Source organism: Callorhinus ursinus, unplaced genomic scaffold (genome assembly GCF_003265705.2).
Source record: "Callorhinus ursinus isolate GAN/ISIS: 27379988/994484 unplaced genomic scaffold, GSC_fseal_2.0 scaffold12, whole genome shotgun sequence".
Lineage (NCBI taxonomy): Eukaryota > Metazoa > Chordata > Mammalia > Carnivora > Otariidae > Callorhinus > Callorhinus ursinus.
This window is the reverse complement of record NW_027397074.1, coordinates 3,772,424-3,792,668: the sequence shown is the minus strand read 5'-3', so window position 1 is coordinate 3,792,668 and position 20,245 is coordinate 3,772,424. Positions and strand designations below refer to the sequence as shown.

General features: G+C 41.9%; 2 protein-coding genes across 23 annotated transcripts in view; one reads left to right on the top strand and one right to left on the bottom strand.

The window, feature by feature from the left end:
* Nucleotides 1-15,811, top strand: part of KMT2E (lysine methyltransferase 2E (inactive)) — a 90,667-nt gene extending 74,856 nt beyond the window's left edge. For both annotated transcript variants that reach the window (XM_025872742.2, XM_025872741.2), the window contains 12 exons: nt 1,504-1,668; nt 1,987-2,295; nt 5,193-5,447; nt 5,608-5,752; nt 6,259-6,509; nt 6,863-6,919; nt 7,061-7,624; nt 8,630-8,916; nt 9,710-9,798; nt 9,902-10,027; nt 10,204-10,301; nt 11,161-15,811. In XM_025872742.2, the coding sequence (XP_025728527.1) occupies nt 1,504-1,668; nt 1,987-2,295; nt 5,193-5,447; nt 5,608-5,752; nt 6,259-6,509; nt 6,863-6,919; nt 7,061-7,624; nt 8,630-8,916; nt 9,710-9,798; nt 9,902-10,027; nt 10,204-10,301; nt 11,161-12,675 (3,861 nt within the window). In that variant the 3' untranslated portion in view covers nt 12,676-15,811. The remainder of the gene's footprint in view (nt 1-1,503; nt 1,669-1,986; nt 2,296-5,192; nt 5,448-5,607; nt 5,753-6,258; nt 6,510-6,862; nt 6,920-7,060; nt 7,625-8,629; nt 8,917-9,709; nt 9,799-9,901; nt 10,028-10,203; nt 10,302-11,160) is intronic.
* Nucleotides 15,812-16,375: 564 nt separating this feature from the next.
* The window catches only part of SRPK2 (SRSF protein kinase 2), a 246,250-nt gene continuing 242,380 nt past the window's right edge, over nt 16,376-20,245 (bottom strand). For 20 of the 21 annotated variants that reach the window (XM_073898682.1, XM_025872746.2, XM_073898690.1 and 17 more), the window contains one exon: nt 16,376-17,458. In XM_073898682.1, the coding sequence (XP_073754783.1) occupies nt 17,274-17,458 (185 nt within the window). In that variant the 3' untranslated portion in view covers nt 16,376-17,273. The remainder of the gene's footprint in view (nt 17,459-20,245) is intronic. The other variant, XM_073898685.1, reaches the window with a different exon arrangement.

Below are 20,245 nucleotides of genomic sequence, written 5' to 3'. Positions count from 1 at the left end.
GTGTGTGTGTGTGTGTGTGTGTGTGTGTGTGTGTGTGTGTGTGTGTGTGTCCGCCCACAAATAAGCAGCCTTACCTCTGTGGACCTCAGCTTTCTCACCTGCAATATAAAGTGAGGATCATAGGTCTTGTTAGAGTGAGACTAGCCAGAAGCTTAGCAGTATCGTCACAGGAGTTTGTCCCCTTACCGAGTGTAAAAAATGAAGAAAAAGGGGCGCCTGGGCGGCTCAGTTAAGCAGCTGGCACTTGATTTGGGCTCGGGTCACAATCTCAGGGGCGTGGGATGGAGCCCCACTTGGGGCTCCGCACTCAACCGGGTAGTCTACTTGTGGACTCTTTCTCCTCTCCCTCACCCCCTCCCCCTGCTGGTGCACAGGCTCTGTCTCTAAAAGAAAGAAATCCTTTTTTAAAAAATGAAGGAAAAAATATAGTAAGCAGTAGTTTCCAGAGTGTGAGTGTCTTAATGCTTAAACCTCTGCTGATAGTTACCGGGACTAAAGCCCCGAGCTTGCGTTCCTAACCCTTCTCTCTCACATCACTGACAAGAGGAGGAAAGCCAGATGGCTCGGAGACTCAGGACCTGGTTCTCTTCATCTGGAGAACTGGGCAGTCCATGGAAGCACTTCCTGTTTCTGGTTGAAAGCTGAAGCCCTTGCCAGGCCCATCAGGCCAAGGCTCTGGGTTTTGCTTTGAATATTCTCTAAGGAGAACTGAAGGACAAAGGAACTCTTGCCTTAAACTGTCAGTGGAAGACAGGAAGGTCAGAGGGTAGAAGAATGCCTTGTAAGAACTCTGACGGAGGGCAAGAAAGCTAAAGTACAGATAATCATTGACACTTCGGGAACGCCTCCCATTTTCCAAGTGCTGTTGGCAAGCCGTACAGATACTTTATATTTGAACTCAGTAACGATTCAGTGATGTGTAATTATTATTATCCACATTTTGTAAGAGGCTCAAAAAAGTTAATAACTAGGGTCGTTAAGTTGCCTAGGGTCACAAAGATAGTAAATGACTAGTAGAGTCATAATTTGAACCCAGGACTTCACCCTATAATATCCTGCCACATGTCAATAATGTATTCATCACTCCCTAAGTTTCTGTGAATGGGATGTTTTCAACATTCATTAATGTGGGAATTTTGAATATTATTTTAAAAAGGGTTAACTTCCCTATTATTGAGAAAGATTTTCAGTTTGGTAAAAGCAAGATAGTTCTTTATGCCTTTTGGGGGGGGTTGCTTTATCCTTATCGTTGACAATCATCCAACAAGTATTCCTTTCATGAAATGTATTTGTAATGACAGGGCTTCCTGAGATGTTTCAGACTCTGAAGTATCTCGAATGAGTATGTTAACCGCCCCCTCCCCCCAAGCTATCATCAATAGAAATGTTTTGCTAACGACATCATAGAATTTATTTTTTACATTTGTCATGAACAGTGGGACTTCTGAATTTTACTTCAGCACAATGACATTTATCATGCCACTTGAAATTTAAATTTTGTAGACAAGAGAAGAAAGGAAAATGGAAGCAATTCTGCAAGCTTTTGCCAGACTTGAAAAAAGAGAGAAAAGAAGAGAACAAGCTTTGGAAAGGATCAGCACAGCCAAAACTGAAGTTAAAACGGAATGTAAAGATGCACAGATTGCCAGCGATGCTGAAGTTATGCAGGTATCATTACTCGGGTCTAGTTTTGTTTTCATACTTGAGCACTTTCTGATGAAATTGTCACACCTGATTTAGTTGCATCTGTAAAGAACTTTTAACGTCTAGTGCTGTTCAGTAGCATTTTTCAAATCCTGAGAATTTAGACCTGAGACATAAGATTCTATTTGCTTTGTTTTAGACTAAAAAAAAAAATTGTTAATTTATCAGAATTCATAAGCTTAAGGAAATTAGCTTCTGAAGTAGATGAATGCTTTGAGATTTCAACTTCTCACTTCTGTAAACATAGTATCGAAAGTTTCACTGTGTTGTATTTTGAATTAGGAACAAGCAAAAGAAGAAACTGCTAGCAAGCCACCCCCTGCCAAGGTGAATAGAACTAAACAGAGGAAAAGTTTTTCTCGCAGTCGGACGCACATTGGACAACAGCGCCGGAGACACAGGACTGTGAGCATGTGCTCAGATATCCAGCCATCTTCTCCTGATCTAGAAGTCACCTCACAACAGAACGACATTGAGAACACTGTACTTACAATCGAACCTGAAGCTGAAACTGCACTAGCAGAACTCATTCCCGAAACTGAAGCTCCAGCACTTACTAAATGTCCTGCCAAGTACCCGAAAACTAAGAAGGTAGGGCTCTTCAGGAGCAGGGGAACTTTTAACGAGAATGTCTTATGATGTTAAATATATTTGTGTTTTTAAGATTCAGTTTGGGGGGCGCCTGGGTGGCTCAATTGTTAAGTGTCTGCCTTCGGCCCAGATCGTGATCTCAGGGTTCTGGGATCGAGCCCCGTAGCGGGCTTCCTGCTCTGCTTCTCCCTCTCCCACTCCCCCTGTTTGTGTTCCCTCTCTCGCTGTCTCGCTGTCAAATGCATAAATAAAAAAATCTTTAAAAAAAAAAAAAGATTCAGTTTGGAACATCTCGTAAGGAACAGAACAAGAGGCATAGTTTTTACACTTAACATGTTGAGTTTTTAAACTAAGACTGAGAATCACAAAACAGTAAAAGCAGTTAATAAAAATGTTTGCACTGTTAACGAAAGTTATTCAGTATATCAAGACTTCCTTTTAGAATTGCAGATCACAATGTAATGATTTTAATTTATCAAAATTCCTTTTTATGCTGTGTACTAAATTTACACTTCACAGAAACAATTGGTTTTACATATGTTATCCTTTATACTTTGTATTTCCTACAATTTTCACAGTATAGGTAGATTATAAGAATTAAATGTGAAGAAATCGCTGATTGCCATAAAGAAGGGTAGTTTTAGAGGAATTTATCCATCTCTGAAAAACTGTCAGACTTAATAAAGCAGTTATGGGAAACTATTCACTGAGATAAACCACCCTGAGCTTTACAGCTCAGAAATAACAGAACATCCTTAGGAAGCACCCCCAGCCCCCAGTAGAATCTAGTAGATTGGAGCAGAGATGTCAAAGTGGTAATCCTTGGGCTCTTTTGGAGGGGGGGGGGATTAGATCATAACTGGATTCTTCTTGTACACTTATATAACAGAACGTTTTGAAACTTAATTTATCTTGTTCTTACCAGATTCATTACAGTTTGAGGTACTGTGAAACCGGGAGAAGTATATTCAGTAAACATCTAGGATGAACCCAGGAGTATACTTTAATGGCGAATCAGAGGGTTAGTTAGAGACAAGATCTAAACACAGTTCTAATTGGAAGGCTGTACTCTTCCTTACTGCCCCATGGATCTTGAACAAGCAAGCCAACACTTGCCTTAACCATGAGCACTTAAATGTATGTTAATTATACTGGAATTAAAAAAAAAAATCAAACAATGAGCTGTTATTTTTGCCCACTTTGGAGGGACAAAAAATAATTGCAACTTTTCTTTGTAATTTAGATTAGTGAAAAGAAAAACTCATGTTGAAAAGAGAAGCTACTTTTTTAACTACAAATATGACATAATCCCTGCCTTTTAATTTTTTAAATGGCTAAATTATTGTGGTGCTATCAATTTATTTAAATTCCTGGTCTGAGATGTAGACTTTTACTCCCATTTGATTCTCTAAAAAAGCCTCCTTTGCCACAGGTTTTGAAATTGATGGTATTCCCTTCTTTTAAACATACTATTTGAGCACCAAATTATCATGATTTCCCCTAATGTGAAGGCTTCATTCAGTATAATAAGACATAGTACTTACTCTGGGCCAGATACTATGCTACTTGAAGAGCTTTATATATGTTATTTAGCTCTTTTAATCCTCACAATGGGGTGCCTGGGTGGCTTGGTTGGTTAAGCGACTGCCTTCAGCTCAGGTCATGATCCCGGAGTCCCGGGATCGGGTCCCGCATCGGGCTCCAGTCCCGCATCGGGCTCCCTGCTCAGCAGAGAGTCTGCTTCTCCCTCTGACCTTCTCCCCTCTCATGCTGTTTCTCTCTCTCTCTCTCAAATAAATAAATAAAATCTTTAAAAAAAAAAAATCCTCACAATAACCACAGTAACCAAAACCCAGAGCTAGTTTCTGTATGACCCTTCTTTTACAGATAAGGAATGAGATGTAGAAAAGTTTTATAACTTCCTTGAAGTCACGTTGTAAGTGGCAAAGCCCGGATTCCTACCCAGGCAGTCTGGCTGCAGACTCCACAAGCTTTCTCTAGTTTGTCCAAGATATGCAGTTGTACATACATTGAAAAAAAAGGGGGAGGAAGGGGGAAAATGCTAGAATGTTTTAATGATTGTCACTGGAAGACCGTGTCGGTAGATTATTGTTTTAATGTGTGTGTATCTATGTGTGAGAATGCATATACCACTTTTAGTACTACTTTTTTTATAAATTATACTTAGAGTAAAAATAACAATATCATATGATTACCAGATAGAAAAGATATGCCCACAGAGCAAACAAAATGTGCTTGTGCTGACAGATGTAATCCTTATTTCCATGCCCATTACAACTGCTTTATTAAATAACTGTAGCTAGTCTACAAAAAAAAAGTAGTCATTATATTTTAGAATCAGGTATATTCATATAACCAATAAAGACTGAACTACATACACGGGATAAAAATAAATTAACAGAATTAACTGAAAAAGGACTATGTAAATTTTCAAATAGTGATTGTCAATGCTGACACCTTTTTTTTTTTTAATGTATATGCATTTGTCTCATCATCTAGAGATTCTGATAGGCAGCCGGGGTAGAAAAACTGCATAAAATCAGGTTTTTCTTACGCACTGATAACAGAAGCAGTAACAAACCTAAATTCAGTATTTGTGTTTATAAGATAGTACTGATGTCTCTTAAGACCTTGCTGTTTTACAAAAGGTACCATGTGTTTTCTTCCTGGCTGAGTACTGTTGTATAAAAAATTTAGGAGTAAGAGAAGTTAAGAAGTGTAATAATGTACTGATGTACTGGATTTTTGGACATCTATGAATGATTTCAATTAATGTATCATTTTGGAAAATAGCAATTTCAAATTTGGTATCAAAATGTTCAATAGGAGAATCTGTGAGTTACATATGGAGTGATCCAAATTCTTCTTTTCTCTAGCACTTGGTCAATGAATGGTTAAGTGAGAAGAATGAGAAGACAGGAAAACCTTCCGACAGCCTTTCAGAAAGGCCTCTGCGCATAACTACAGATCCTGAGGTGTTAGCTACTCAGCTCAATTCCTTACCAGGCCTGGCCTACAGTCCCCATGTATACTCTACTCCTAAGCACTATATTCGCTTTACTTCACCATTCCTTTCAGAAAAAAGGAGAAGAAAAGAACCTACTGAAAACATTTCTGGCTCATGCAAGAAGGTAAAGTTTTCTTTGGATATAGAAATCTAGGATGAGCCACGGGCCAGTCTCCTTCCTTAACTACCATTCCTGATAGTGAAGTGCTTTTAGAATCAGTCTACATATATAGGCTATATAAACAGCTACAAACTGATTTCTATTCATTTGTTATGTATTTCAGCGATGGTTGAAACAAGCCTTAGAAGAGGAAAACTCATCAATTTTACATAGATTTAATTCACCCTGTCAAGAAAGATCCAGGAGTCCTACAGTCAATGGTGAAAGTAAAAGTCCACTGCTACTAAATGAATGCTGCTCCCTCCCAGGTGGAATTTCTTTTCGGTGTTGTTTAAGTGTGACGAGTGTGGCAGGACGCATACAGCTTTTATATAACAGACACACATTCACTTGATAAAAGAAGCATTTTGTTATATTTTTTCTGTCCTCTAACCTTTTGGGTAAAGATAAACATGAAAACCTTAAATTTACAGTACCATGTATATTGGGGCTTATGGGTGAATTTTAGGGCTGCTTCTCAGATCGAAAAGAACTCTTGGAAATAAATTAACATCTGTCGTTCTAAGACTTCTCAGAGACTCCTAGGCCTGTGAGCCATTTGGCAAGATAATTTGTGCTGTAATAGTAAAATTAACTCACGTGGGGGTGGGGAGAGATTGTTTCATGTTAGTAGAATCTTTAAAAACCCTGAAATTTGGTTTGGGGCTGAAATTCATCATAATTACTATTGTTGATGTTTTGATCTTTCCCAGAATGTATTATAGATTGTAGCAAATACCAGTAACATAACGTCTATGAATTATTACACCAACAGATCTAACTACACCACTAAAAAAACGAAGACTTTATCAGTTGCTAGATTCTGCTTACTCTGAAACCTCCACACCTACTCCTTCACCGTATGCTACACCGACTCACACAGATATTACTCTCACGGACCCATCATTTGCTACTCCTCCACGGGTAAAATCAGATGATGAAGCTTGCAGAAATGGTTATAAGCCCATATATTCACCAGTTACCCCAGTAACTCCTGGCACACCAGGAAATACCATGCACTTTGAGGTGAGAAATGGGGGAAAAGAAAACCTGTGGGGATGGTATTTAACAGCTCCCCACCCCCAACAACTGTTGTGCTTTGAGTAGGGAAAAAAAGTTTTTAAGAAACCAGAAGAGCAAATTTGGAACATGCATTGATGTGAATTTAAACTTTTACATTTCTTACTAAAATGAGCATAACTTTCTAATGGCTATATGTGTATCAAACTGACCTTAAAGCAGAGGTCTTATGTGGGGAATGGAAACAGAAAAAAGTTTAAAACCAAAGTCTGTGTAACAGTTAAAGTTTTCATTTCTATAAATATCATGGATTTAGTTACATATTTTAATTTTCAATTCTACTTACTTCTTTTATATAGAATATTTCTTCCCCAGAAAGTTCTCCAGAAATTAAGAGACGCACTTATAATCAAGAGGTAAGGTGTTATCCAAAAAGATTATTTAAATTGGTGACCTTTTCCTTTTTTTATTTTGCGTAAATTTTTGGGAGATTTTAAAATAAGTAGTCTCAAGATACGGTTATTTGTGTAATTCTTTTGTTTTAATTCTGTAAACAGGGATATGACCGATCTTCAACCATGTTAACATTGGGGCCTTTTAGAAATTCTAATTTAACTGACCTGGGTCTGCAAGAAATAAAGACTATTGGTTATACCAGCCCTCGGAGTAGGACTGAAGTCAACAGACAGTGCCCTGGAGAAAAGGAATCTGTGTCAGACCTTCAGCTGGGACTCGATGCAATCGAGCAAACTGCCTTACATAAAACCATGGAACCACCTACACATGACAGGACTGATTCTAACAGCCAACTGGAATCTACTCACTCTGGACGGGGCGCAATGTATTCTTCCTGGGTAAAGAGTCCTGACAGAGCAGGAGTTAACTTCTCAGTAAACTCTAACTTGAGGGACCTGACGCCCTCACATCAGTTGGAGGTTGGAGGAGGCTTCCGAATAAGTGAGTCAAAGTGCCTGGTGCAGGATGATACTAGAGGCATATTTATGGAAACACCTGTGTTTTGTACTTCAGAAGATGGGCTTGTTTCTGGTTTCGGACGGACTGTTAATGACAATTTGATCGACGGAAGTTGCACACCCCAGAATCCACCACAAAAGAAAAAGGTTACAAATTTAACGATTTTAGTCCTTTTAATAGTGTCTTTTTCATACTACTTCTGAGGGTTACTAGCAGTTATGTGTTATGTAAGGCATTCATACTCAAAGTTTTGATGTGTACACTTTTAAACCTTTGTAAATGCTCAGAAAATACTTGCAGAGAAGTAAAACATTCTAGTGATATGGAAAATGCTTATATAAGCACGGTTTCAGAGATCGAAACCTCAAGATGATTTATTTCACTGAAAGAGTAACTTCAAAATAACTACTTCCTAGCCAAATAAACAGAGTTGAGTAATACTTGTGTTATTATCCTTATTTTACATAAAACAGGCAGCCTCGTATTGGAGAAATGCTTCTTTCTTCATAATATCTGTAGTAGTTCAGCCATGGATATGAGTATTTTGCAAAGTGTTCTATAAATAATAATTTAAGCTCCCTGACTTACCACCATTATTTGGTTGGCAGCAGACATACTGAGACAATTAGAATGCCTTATTTCAGAGAAATGGGATAAACTACACTTACTTTACTTGTTAATAGGCTTATTGCTTTGCAAGTCAAAGAATTTTAGTGATGTGTGCTTTTAATTTTTGTAACAGAGTCCAGTTGGCAACTTTGTGGGAAGCAATGTAGTATAGTGGAAAGAGCACGGGCTTTCAAGTAAGACCTAGGTTCGAATCCCGGCTCCAACACTCACCAGCTGTGTGACCTTGAGTGAGTGAGTTACTCAATTTCCTCATCTGTAAAATGGGGATGATAATATACCTATTTCATAGGGTTGTTGTGAGGATTAAATGAGATAATGTATGTAAATCATCTAAATACAATGCCTGGCATATAATAGGCATTGATAATTGTTAATTATTATTATTTGTTGAAAATCAAATTATTTTACATAATTTTCCTAATGTAAATATACTAATTCTCTTGAGAAAAAAAAGAATAGCTTGACTCTGACATATAAAACAAGAATAAAAGATTTGCTTTTCCTTCTCTTTCTTGCTGAAGGTCTCTCTATTAGAGTACCGTAAAAGACAGCGGGAAGCCAGGAAGAGTGGCTCGAAGGCTGAGCACTTTCCACTGGTTAGCGTGTCACCTCACGCAAGCGGCAGCTCGAGCAACAGTGGTGACGGCTGCGGCAACAGGAGTGAAAGCGGGGAGCAGCTAGAAGGCACCACTAGCCTGCCGTTACCGACACCAGCTACGGTTTATAGTGCTGCTTCAGAAGAAACCAGCAATAACTGTCCTGTTAAGGAAGCTTCTGCCAGTGAGAAGAACGACCCAGAAGTTCAATGGTAAGCCTGTCTAAAAGAGCCCATTGCTAACTGTAGAACTGAGAAGTGTCATCCCTTGTAATTCAAGTAGTCTCTGTTCTTTATTACCCAGGCAGGATCTTTTCTATAGCTGATTTATGAACACAGCTAGATCTGCAAAGATCTGAAGTGTGCTGTTCTAAACAGCACAAGCTTTGGGGTGAAAACTCTTCCTGTCTGCTCTTGTTCCCCCAGTTCTAAGGAGAGGGACATTTGCGGTCCGAATTTTGGGAGAGCCTCTTTGCTGATAGGGTCTATCTTAAGGGTCCACTGTGTTTCCTCTTGTACAATTTTCGCCTTTTTCACAGTATTCCTCTCCAAAGAACTTTTATCATAGTCGGCATCCTGCGATTTCCTTATATCCCTAACCAGTTAGAAAAGAACAACCAAGTTTTAGTGTTTCTTCAGTAGGAACAGCAGAAGCTGGATATGGGATGGGTCTTGGCAAAGGGCAGAAGGGCTCATTTGCTTCCCTCCTGGGTCCCCTTCCCACTAGGCCCTACAGTCCAGATACAAGGTGATCTGTAAAGGGTATATCTGGTACCTGCTGTGACATTCTGAATGCGGATGCACTTCAGCCCCCCCTCCCCCCCCTGCCCCCAACCAAGAAATTAAGACAGGATTGGAGTCTGGCTATTTTCAAAGCTTTACACCTGAGTGTTTTCCCAGCAGAGCAAAAAGCCTTGGTCTGAGAGGACAAGTTGACCATCAAGAACAAAGACTAATCTAGCTGGCAGTAGCTTCCTTGAATTGATGGTATGATTTTATGTTCAAGGACCGCTTCAACCTCAGTGGAGCAAGTGAGAGAAAGGAGTTACCAGCGTGCGCTACTTCTCAGCGATCACCGAAAAGATAAAGACAGTGGTAAGTGAGCTTATTCTTCTGCCAAAAAGTGGAGCCAGCTAATCCCTGTGCACCCTCGTTCTTGGCAGTTCTAATGTTCTCTTTGGGTCTGCTTCATCTCTAGGGGGAGAGTCACCCTGTGTCCCATGTTCACCGAGTCATGTTCCGTCTTCACCTTCATCTCATTCAAATCACATTCCCCAGTTGCAACCCAAGGGCCCAGTCCCTCCTTTCAGTGAACTTACAGAAGGTCAGTAAGCAGATGACCTATCATGGTTATTGTTTTAAAAGCCTTTTTGAATGAGGAAGGAGAATGCCTTTTTGCAGAGTTGGGCTGCATAGAGTTTACACTGCTCTGTAGTGTCAGCGCCAGGCAGTGCTGGTCATGCAATGTCACGTTTACTCTGGCTTTCTTCTCCTTTACAGATCCTGACCCTGAAAATCCAGAGCCCATGACTACAAGTGAATGTCCATCCCCAGACACCTCTCAAAACACTTGTAAAAGCCCTTCAAAAATGAGCAAGGTAATAAAATTGACCTTCAAACATGGCCATTCAGGAAAGTGGGTTCTCACATGCATGCGGAGATTCTCCTGCTGTACGAAGCGTCAGTTTGCGATTTTTGGACACTTTGAGAGCAGATGGTCTAACCTGCTCACTGTGCTTCAGTCCTTTACATTTTCTTCTAGAGGTCCAGCCCTGTCACCCCAGGAAATTCAGTTTTTTCATACAATTTTGGACCACACTCAGTCAATTCTCTAAAAACAAAAGGTCAGATGACAATGCATTGAGAAGAAATGCTATCACCGTCCTTGATTCGGGAAGATGTGCTGGTCTCGTGTGGCGGCAGGATCTGTGGAAACTAAAGATGAGGGCTCGGAGACTGTGGTTTTCTTTCTCCCTCGTATGTAATTTAAGTGGTCTTGTACTTTGGTTTTTGTATATGAACACTGTAAAAGATGTTTCAGATCACAACAGTTTGGGTGACATTTATTTCCCCAAACCGGTTGATTGGGTGGGTGCAGCAAGTCCTGTTACGGAATTGAAACTTGCTAAGTGCTGGAGGTTACAAGAATTCTGTTAGAATAAGGCTCAAAAGCAGGTTGGATCACTGAGGGGAAAAAGGCAAATTGAAGGTAAAGACCATTCTTCCCTTGTCTTCCATAAAAATTAATCCAGGAAATTCAGTTGAAGCTCAGTACCAGAACTTGTTAAACTACTGAAAAAGCTGCCCTTTCAGGATCCCACGCCTCTGTGATGGACTTCCCTAATCCACCTTATCCTGTACCCCTTTCTAAAGTGAACCCTGAAGTAACAGTACCGCTGGTGACAAACCTCAGTATATGTAAGACGTTCCTTAACGGGATTCATTTTCTTTCCACAGCCTGGTTCCCCGGGACCCGTACTTCCTGTTCAGCCGCATGGGAAAATACCCACTAAGTCCGATTCCCACTGGGAGGCAACAGCTACCGCGTCGGAAGCGGAGAACGGGGTGCACCTGAAAGCAGAGCTCCCCCAGAAGCAGCTGTTAAATAACACCCAAGCACTTCCAAAGAACCCTCCTCCTCAGCCGCTGGCTCGAAGCTCAGCCGAGCAACTTTCCCAGAAGCTGCCATCCGCCGCACCGGTCAAGTTGCACTGTCCTCCGTCCCCTCACGTAGAAAATCCTCCTAAGTCCTCGACGCCCCACCCGCCTGTGCAGCACGGTTATCTCTCACCAAAGCCCCCTACCCAGCAGCTAGGCTCGCCCTACAGGCCTCATCACGCACAGTCACCTCAAGTGGGAACACCTCAGCGTGAGCCTCAGAGAAATTTCTACCCAGCCGCACAGAATCTTCCAGCCAGTACTCAGCAGGCGCCGTCTGGAGCACTCTTCACACAGACCCCCTCAGGACAATCTGCCGCGACATACAGTCAGTTTACCCCCCCCAGTCTGAGCAGCACGGCACCGCCCCCCCCGCCCCCCCCGCCGCCGTCTTCCTCCTCGTACTACCAACCCCAGCAGCCCTCCGCAAACTTTCAGGGTTACAACCAGCTTAAAGGTGGTCTTTCCCAACAGGCCGTGTTTGCATCGGGACCAAACCAAGCACTTGCGGGCGCCAGCAGCCAGCAGCCCGCTCCAGGCCACCACGTCACTCCGGGCCATTTCTTGCCTTCTCCGAACCCTCCGCTTCACCATCAAACTGCCCCGGCTGTGGTGCCCCCCCCGCCCCCCCCGCCCCCCGCCCCCGGGCCACACCTCGTACCGCAGCCCAGCTCCCATCAGCAGCACTCTGTCACTCACGTCGTAGGGCCTGTTCACGCGGTCACCCCCGGCTCTCACATTCATTCTCAAACCGCTGGACACCATTTGCCACCACCCCCGCCACCTCCCGGTCCTGCCCCTCATCACCACCCGCCACCCCATCCTTCTGCAGGACTCCAAGGTCTACCAGCACAACACCAGCATGTGGTCAATTCAGCACCCCCCCCGCCGCCGCCGCCACCACCTTCCAGTGTCCTGGCTTCTGGGCACCATCCCCCCTCTGCTCAAGCCTTACACCATCCACCTCATCAAGGACCTCCACTTTTTCCTGCAAGTGCTCATCCAGCCGTACCACCGTATCCCTCCCCAGCCACACATCACACCACTCTGGGACCGGGACCCCAACACCAGCCTTCTGGAACAGGGCCACACTGTCCATTACCAGTCGCAGGTCCTCATCTCCAGCCCCAAGGACCAAACAGTATTCCGACACCGACTGCTTCAGGGTTCTGTCCTCACCCTGGCTCTGTGGCCCTGCCACATGGGGTTCAAGGACCTCAGCAGGCATCCCCAGTGCCTGGACAGATTCCGATCCACAGAGCACAGGTGCCACCGACATTTCAGAACAATTACCATGGTTCAGGGTGGCATTAAAATGGACTCCAAAAACATTTTTTAAAATGTTCTGTAAGATAAAAACTGTATATTTCATATGTACCTATTAAGGTACTTTTTAAAGCTTGTACATGAAACTTTGTATAAAAAAAAAAACCAGTGCTCTTTCATTGTATTTTTCCCATTTTTGCTTTTTTAAAATTCCTTAAAAAATGTGCTGTTAAGCCAGTATTAGGTATCTTTATTTTGTAAAGTGAACATTCCAGCTGTTTTTCTGGCAGTAGATTTGATGCTACATGATCTTTAAATTTTATTGTTGCAGTTAAAATTCATTTAGTGAATGTTTTCTATATTATTTTATACATATGCATTTAAGTACACAGCTAAGTAATGGCACTATGAGGATTTTCATTTTTCTCCTGTCAGCAGTTCTGTGAGTGCATCTTAGGTATATTAAAAAAAAAAAAAAAATGCAATACAGATTTTTATAGTTTGGTGTGGACATGGCTCATTTTGTTTTATCGGTTATTTGCAAGCAAAATGTAATTTAATGTATAGATTTTTAATGTCTCCTGACAAACTGTAAATACTGCATTTCTTTTGCGTATATAATTGCTTACAGCTTTTCTCATTTGATATATAGCACTGTACATATGACAAGTCTGCAAAACTGTGTGATCTTTGTGAAAGTAGTACAGTATATGGCCTTTAATTTCTTTTTTATTTTAAATATACTGTCACATTGAAGCACTGGTTGGGCATTTTAATTCATGTTAATAAATCACAATTATGTCAGTTTTACCAAATTGTCCTGTACAACTTCTGAGATTGGAGTCTGTTTAAACAAGTTTTTTTTTTTTACAAAAGTTCCATTTTTTCAGCTCTAGTTTGTCAGTAGCCTTCCCTTTTCTTCAGCTACACCTACCTCAGCTGGACTGTAGCGGACATCAGGAGGCAGTGAGGGGTTGGGTTGTTCCTGCAGCGCTCCTTCCTGTCAGTGCTGCAGGAAACTCTGCTGGGTGGAGGTTCTACCTCCAACTGACATACAAAATGTGAACCCGTATCATTCAAGTATTACACGTGATCGAGTTCTAGACCGGAACTGACAACTGTTCGAAAACACGGTGTAGCTTTGCCTGACAACACACATATCTCATTTGTACATTGCTGAACATGCATGACTGCAACGTCCTACTGATGAATCAAAATTATTTGAAAACCTTAAATTAACACTTACTCTCTAGCTATAGTATTAAAAAAAAAGTAATAGGTCTTAAAAATTTGTTTCGGGCATATAAACGAAAACAGCATTACTACTAAAGCTCTCAAGTGAAATGAAAATAGCCTCTTGGACACTGCTGAGATACCCAATTCTACTTTTTGTTTTGGAAAAATAAATTTTTCTTTGTCTTCTACCTCTTAGGAGGATTAATTAAGTAGAACCATAAGTAATGAACACATTTTTCCAATTTTTACCTAATTGACATAATCTGGCACAGCACATACATTCAATGCTTTGGAGAAAAACATCAAGCTAAAACTGGCTGGATTAATATTTGGCAGTAATGAAACTCATGTTTTACAGTAATTTTTAATGTCCATTTCCTTATGAAAACCAGCTAATGACGGTACATGAAGAGAACTGCACTAGGGCTTGGCTCAATCCTAGTCAGCTTCCAGTTTTAAAAGAACTCGGGTCAACTCTGCCCTTCCTGACTTAGCATACAAAGTTCTACCTACGGTACTCACTAGAGAAACACTTGTCCAAGAAAACATGGCTCTACATCACCCGGCCCAACGGTTTCACAGAACAAAGGTGGTTAACTGTTAGCACAGTGAGTAGCATTATTCGCCTCTTTAAAAGGACTGGCCTTCTAAGGATTTAAAATTCCTGTTATAAATCTGCCTACTACACAAATAATTGATAGAGAAGCGTTTCTATGGACTGCAAAATCTAATGTAGTTCCTTGACTCCTTGATGAAGGGCACATACACTCTCAAATACTGTCTCATGAAAAGTTACAAAAACAACAATGGAAGAGAAACTGGAATTTAAGGAATAATCTCAACTGAAGTTCTCTACCCAAGGACAAATAGTAGTTTATCGTGTTTAACTAGTCAGGTATGATCCAGGTACAAGCAGCAGCAAGTTAATAATAAATCAATTTTCACCTGTAAAGTTTATGATTTCCTGAAGCCTTTAAATTTGCTTTTTTTGGCCTCTGAGCAGTTCTAATTTCCAGACAGCCAGCTTCTCATCTGCTACCATCACGATCCACTGCTTGTCCTTCTCCGTGAAGACCTGACACGGACTAACGAGAGGAAAAGCCAGGACCTTCACCAAAACCACCGAGCCGGCGGCAGGGAGCTGCATAACCATTGCTGCCCATTCAGCGGAGTATTCTCTATCATCAAGCCACCAAGATTCTGCTAAAAACCATACTATACCTAATACAAATGGGAGAGTCCTTCTAGAACAACTTTTTTACATCGTAAACCAGTTAGGCTCTTTTATAAGGGACTGATCTTTACAAATTCCTAACAATCGAGTTTATTTCCTAACATGAGCCGAAACTGCCTAATAGGATCAATTTCACTCAAGTGTGCTATAAACCCTGACACCAATTCTTCAGAGTTAGGGAAGACAGACAGACCTTTCGGTTCTTGTGAGCATGGCTCCTACAGAAACGGTCTGCAGCAACCATCTGTCGTAGAACCTACAGGACAACCTACAGCCTCGTCAGAAGACCCCGGCATGCACAATGCCTAAGGAACCTCACAGCGATGTGTGAGAGCATGCTAACTCCTGAAACGATGTGTCTTGTTCCCTTCAAGGTGAATACTGTTAAAAAGAATAAATTTGCAATGCTCAAACACAATGTAAGTAGTATGTTTTTGATGGAACATGAATAAAAAAAGAATCAATCACTGACATTCTAGGTAGTGCATCTGTCATACAGCAATTCTTCTAAATCCATATTCTACTCTTACAAAACAACGGATGATTTCCTTACAATAAGCAATAATGCATGTTCTACAGCTGCCTTTCCTGCAACGGGAATGTTGATACTTTCTTTAGTTTGGGTTACGCTACACTAAAAGAACAAATGTTTGTTGATTCTACCGCTTCAAATATAGGCCAATGACCAAGGCAATGTCTGGGAAAAAAAAAAAAAAAAAAAAACACTTTAATTTTTAAGACAACTGCAAGCACCTCAAACAATGGATTATTATTACAACACTTGTTATCGTTTCACAATCTAGTTATTGCAAAGGCATATGGATAAATGTTAATGGACAAAAGTCAAGAAAAACGAGGCACCTTAATGAATGTAAAATTTTTAAAAAACCTGACATTCAATCCACTGACTTCTAAAAGAGGCTAAATACACCTCCGTATATTACATTCTAAAATTGTATTGCCTACTATGGTTTGTGTCCTGGATTCTACAACATTAAGGAAAGGCATAAACAAAATCGTGTGCAACCTGCAAAGGGAAATCGTTTCTCAACTTCAATGCGTGGGAAGACAATGAACAAGCTAGTGACGTAGCCGCACGTCCCCCTGCCTAGGGGACGAGCGTGATCCCTGTGACCTCGCAGCTGCCAGCTCGGGTCGTGCCTGCTGCACTGCTAACTGCATTACCACACCTGGATTTTGGACAAACACAAGCAAACTTTTCCAAAAAATATATATATACAGAAATATTTTGTTTTTTCTCATTCCACACACTGCACATGGTTTTGTTGTCCGATTTAATCTACGTAGAGTTTAACTTACAGTGTTTGGAGGAGGCAACACCACATGGTTCTGGGCTATCACATTTTTAAAGGGAAATTGCTCTTTTTCCTTTAAAGTACTTTTAAAAATATGCAAAAATATGAATGGGAGTGCTAAAAGTATAATACGTATCTTAGAATGAAAGCATGTCTTTTCTTGCTTTAAAGTGCCATATAGGGAATGACATAACTCAGAGCCACTTTAAAATCCAACGTGAAAGGACTGTTATGGAATGAAAAGTCTGCACGGCTCCTGGGAGCAGTTCAAGTCCACTACATGCAACTCAGGCTACAAAGCACTCAAGACTTGGTAGCTTTTCTGAAATTTGAGTCCCCATCCCATATTTAATGGAGATTAACATTTACAGGTGCATTTACATACACTATAATACAGGAATGATGTCCCTTTGCCCGAAGATAAAATTGTACATTTCCTTGCTATTTCTTGGTTCCAACTTGATAATTTCTTAAGATTGTAAATTATATAGTACTCAGCTAAAATATTTCTTCATAAATAGTTACAAAACCTGCCAAAACACAAGGGGGAAAGTATTTCTCGTTCAAAAAAATTGACATTTGAATGTCACACAACACAAGAAACAATGCTTAGAGACATGTTATTGTTTCCAGAAGAAAGTGGGTCAGTAAACTACTAAGCTGAAGACAAAAAGACTACCCTTCCCCAGGATCACAGTGCACAAAAAGCAAAATGTCAAACAACAGTACCTCAAAGCAAAATAAAGGTCTGAGGATGAAGCCAGCTCACTTGTAATCCTGTTAAAGAATGAGAGTCACCGTTTAGGTCCAATGTACTGGAAAACATTTGCTAGCTCAGAATGCTCTATTTGTAGAATCTGCTAAGAATTCAACCAAGGATGCCGAAGGCATTCGCCAGCTGAGGCTCGTTTTTCTGGAACCATTTCTAACATGGGGATCAGGAAATCTGTAAACTGTGCAGCATCTTCATGAGGCCACCCGTACTTTTCCACAAGGACGTCAAAGAGGCTCCAGGGCTTCAGCTTGGTGATATGCCGCAGCTCTCCTACAGGAAAGAAACAGGCAGAGTCAAGAAAGCTCCAGATGTGCATTTCCCATAGGTGGTCCGGCCAGGCGTGTGAGGAAGCAGACACCTACCTGCCCGACACTAAGCAACACCAAACAAGCCACCTTCCCCCCTCCCCACCCAGGTGATCATCCTTCAAGGTCTATGTGGCTGTGCAGTAGTATTTCAAGTAAGCTTAGCAGATGCAAATAAGGGGTTCAACAAAAACGGAATAGTTCATTCGAATCAGCTCCAGGCTTCTTTAAATGAGTAGAGGTGCTGAGTCCACCCAGAGTGTTGTCTTTTCTTTTTTTTTTTTCTTTTTAAGTTTATGTATACATCTTTTTAGTCAACTCTACACCCAATGTGGGGCTCAAACTCACAACCCCGAGATTGAGAGTTGCGTGTTCCTCCGACTGAGCCAGCCAGGCGCTCCCACCCGGAATGTTTCCATTTGCAAAGAATGACAAAGGCACTCTCCCTCCATTGTGAGATCTTTTGCAATTTGTAAATATGCTGAGAGAAAGCTTTAAGATACACACTACAGAAACCCACTGGCCCATTATTTTGCATGTTACCATGCAAAGAAAAGGGAGTGGTTCCCTCTAGAGCATCGCTGTTAGAACCTTCTCTGATGGCACAGACGTACTCTGTCTCACTATCCAACATGGCCGCTGCACCTGTATGTGACTACTGAGCCCCTGAGGTGTGGTTATCAGTGCGACTGAGGAACTGGTTTTCCTTGGTTTAAATTTAACCAGCCACTATTAGCTAGTGGCTACTGCACCAGGCAGCCCAGCTCTAGAGGCCAACCTGAATCAAATACCACTCATTTCTACACATTTGCTGTAACGTCTAAGAGATCAGGACATCAAATCTTGAAGTTGAAGTCTGAAAATGTGCTGGCTGCAACATAAAAAGCGTAGGTTACGAGTAGCCCCGACTGACAAGCAATAGTGACTGACAATCCAGTAGATGGTCCGAGAACTTTAACAGCCTTTTCCAGAATAGGAAGAAAAGTTGTCTCAAGTCAAACTACTAAAAGGTGAGGATACCTTTCATTAGGAGTAACTCCCTTTCTCTTCCAGTGAGAAATTTTCACAGGACACCCCACCCCTGTCCCTGGAGAGGCCTTGATGGATGCCCACCGAGTCTTCCCGAGCAGCTCCCACAGCTGAGGGAAGTGCTCCTGGAGCCCAGTCCCTGCACGTGCTCGGGGCCCAGAGCCCCATCCTGCGACCGCAATGCGGCTGAGCGGGGCAGGCACCAGGCCCGCAGGCCTCCTGCCAGGGCCTGGTCTCCTGTCCCCTCTCCCGGCTGAACCCGAGCCACCTGAGCCACGGGGACACTTCTCACGGTCTCACGGTCTGCATTCCCGGGATACCTGGTCTGTCTCACCCATTTGTGCATCTCAGTTTAGACCAACCCCTCTTTCTTTACTCACAAAGACAATAAAAGAACGTTACAGAAAATCACAAAAACACAAGGAGAAATGACCTGTAATTCGACCCACAAGAATTTTTTCTTTTTGCCCACATGCTCTTTCAATTACACTCTTATGAACTGGTCTGTCTACGGAGCTATAATCGTGATGTGCACAGGATCCGGAACAATGTTTCCCATTAGAGGGATGGTGCGTAAGATACTCTGAGGACCAAGGACAGAGTCCAACACGGCGTGCAGAACTGTTGGTTGGGTCTACGTTACAAGGGAGGTGGGCCTGCCGTCGGAGAGGAGAGTGTTCCCTCCCATGGACGGAAGACCGCGTCCATGACCACGGGGTCTGAGAGCCGCCACTCCAAGTTCCTCCCCTTGCATCTGGAATCGCAGCTCTAGGGTAATAACCCCTAGCAGCCACCACCCACACCCCAAAATCACACACACTGCAAAATTACAAATGCTCAGTAATAGGAGAATGGGGGTTAAAAACCAACAAACCAAGATCCATCTGCTCGATGAATATTATTTGACTTAAAACATGGAGGGGAATTACATGGCACAATGTTTGGTACTAAAAAAACAGAATACAAGAATATGATCACAAGAGTAATTTTCAAAGTGCCCCTAAGATGCAAAGCACGTGCCCCCAAACACCAGCTTTGTTACAGATTTTACAGTGACTGTGGCTCTCAGCAGAGCAAGGTTAAAGGAAACTAAGAAAGTTCACACATAACAAGCTAAAAGCAAGTTCTCTGGAAAGGGGAGAGACTTCACTGACCTTCATCTCTTCTGACCAGGAACAAACCCGCCCCGGGTTTGCGAATGGATGCACCTGCTGAGAAGCACAGTCTGCCCAGAAGAAGGAAGGAATCTCTTTCTGAGCGTGCCAGTTTAAAACTAAAATCCATCAACAGGCATCAAATTAAGTACAATCTTCTATGCAGAGAGAAGCTTTACTGAGACAGATGCCTTAAAATCTGCATAACAGTAGTGATAAAAAACAATACACTGCTGGGGCGCCTGGGTGGCTCAGTCGTTGAGCGTCTGCCTTCAGCTCGGGTCATGGTCCCAGGGTCCTGGAATCGAGCCCCGCATCGGGCTCCCTGCTCCGCGGGAAGCCTGCTTCCCCCTCTCCCACTCCCCCTGCTTGTGTTCCCTCTCTCGTTGTGTCTCTGTCAAATAAATAAAACCTTTAAAAAAAAAAAAACAATACACTGCTGAAAGGCCATGAAAATCTACTGGCTATGAACCGATACAGGTATTTCCAAAGAACAGAATATCTGACTTCCTTTGACCAGGTAATCCCACATAGAAAACTATGTGCAAAGATGCTATCAGGAAAATAGG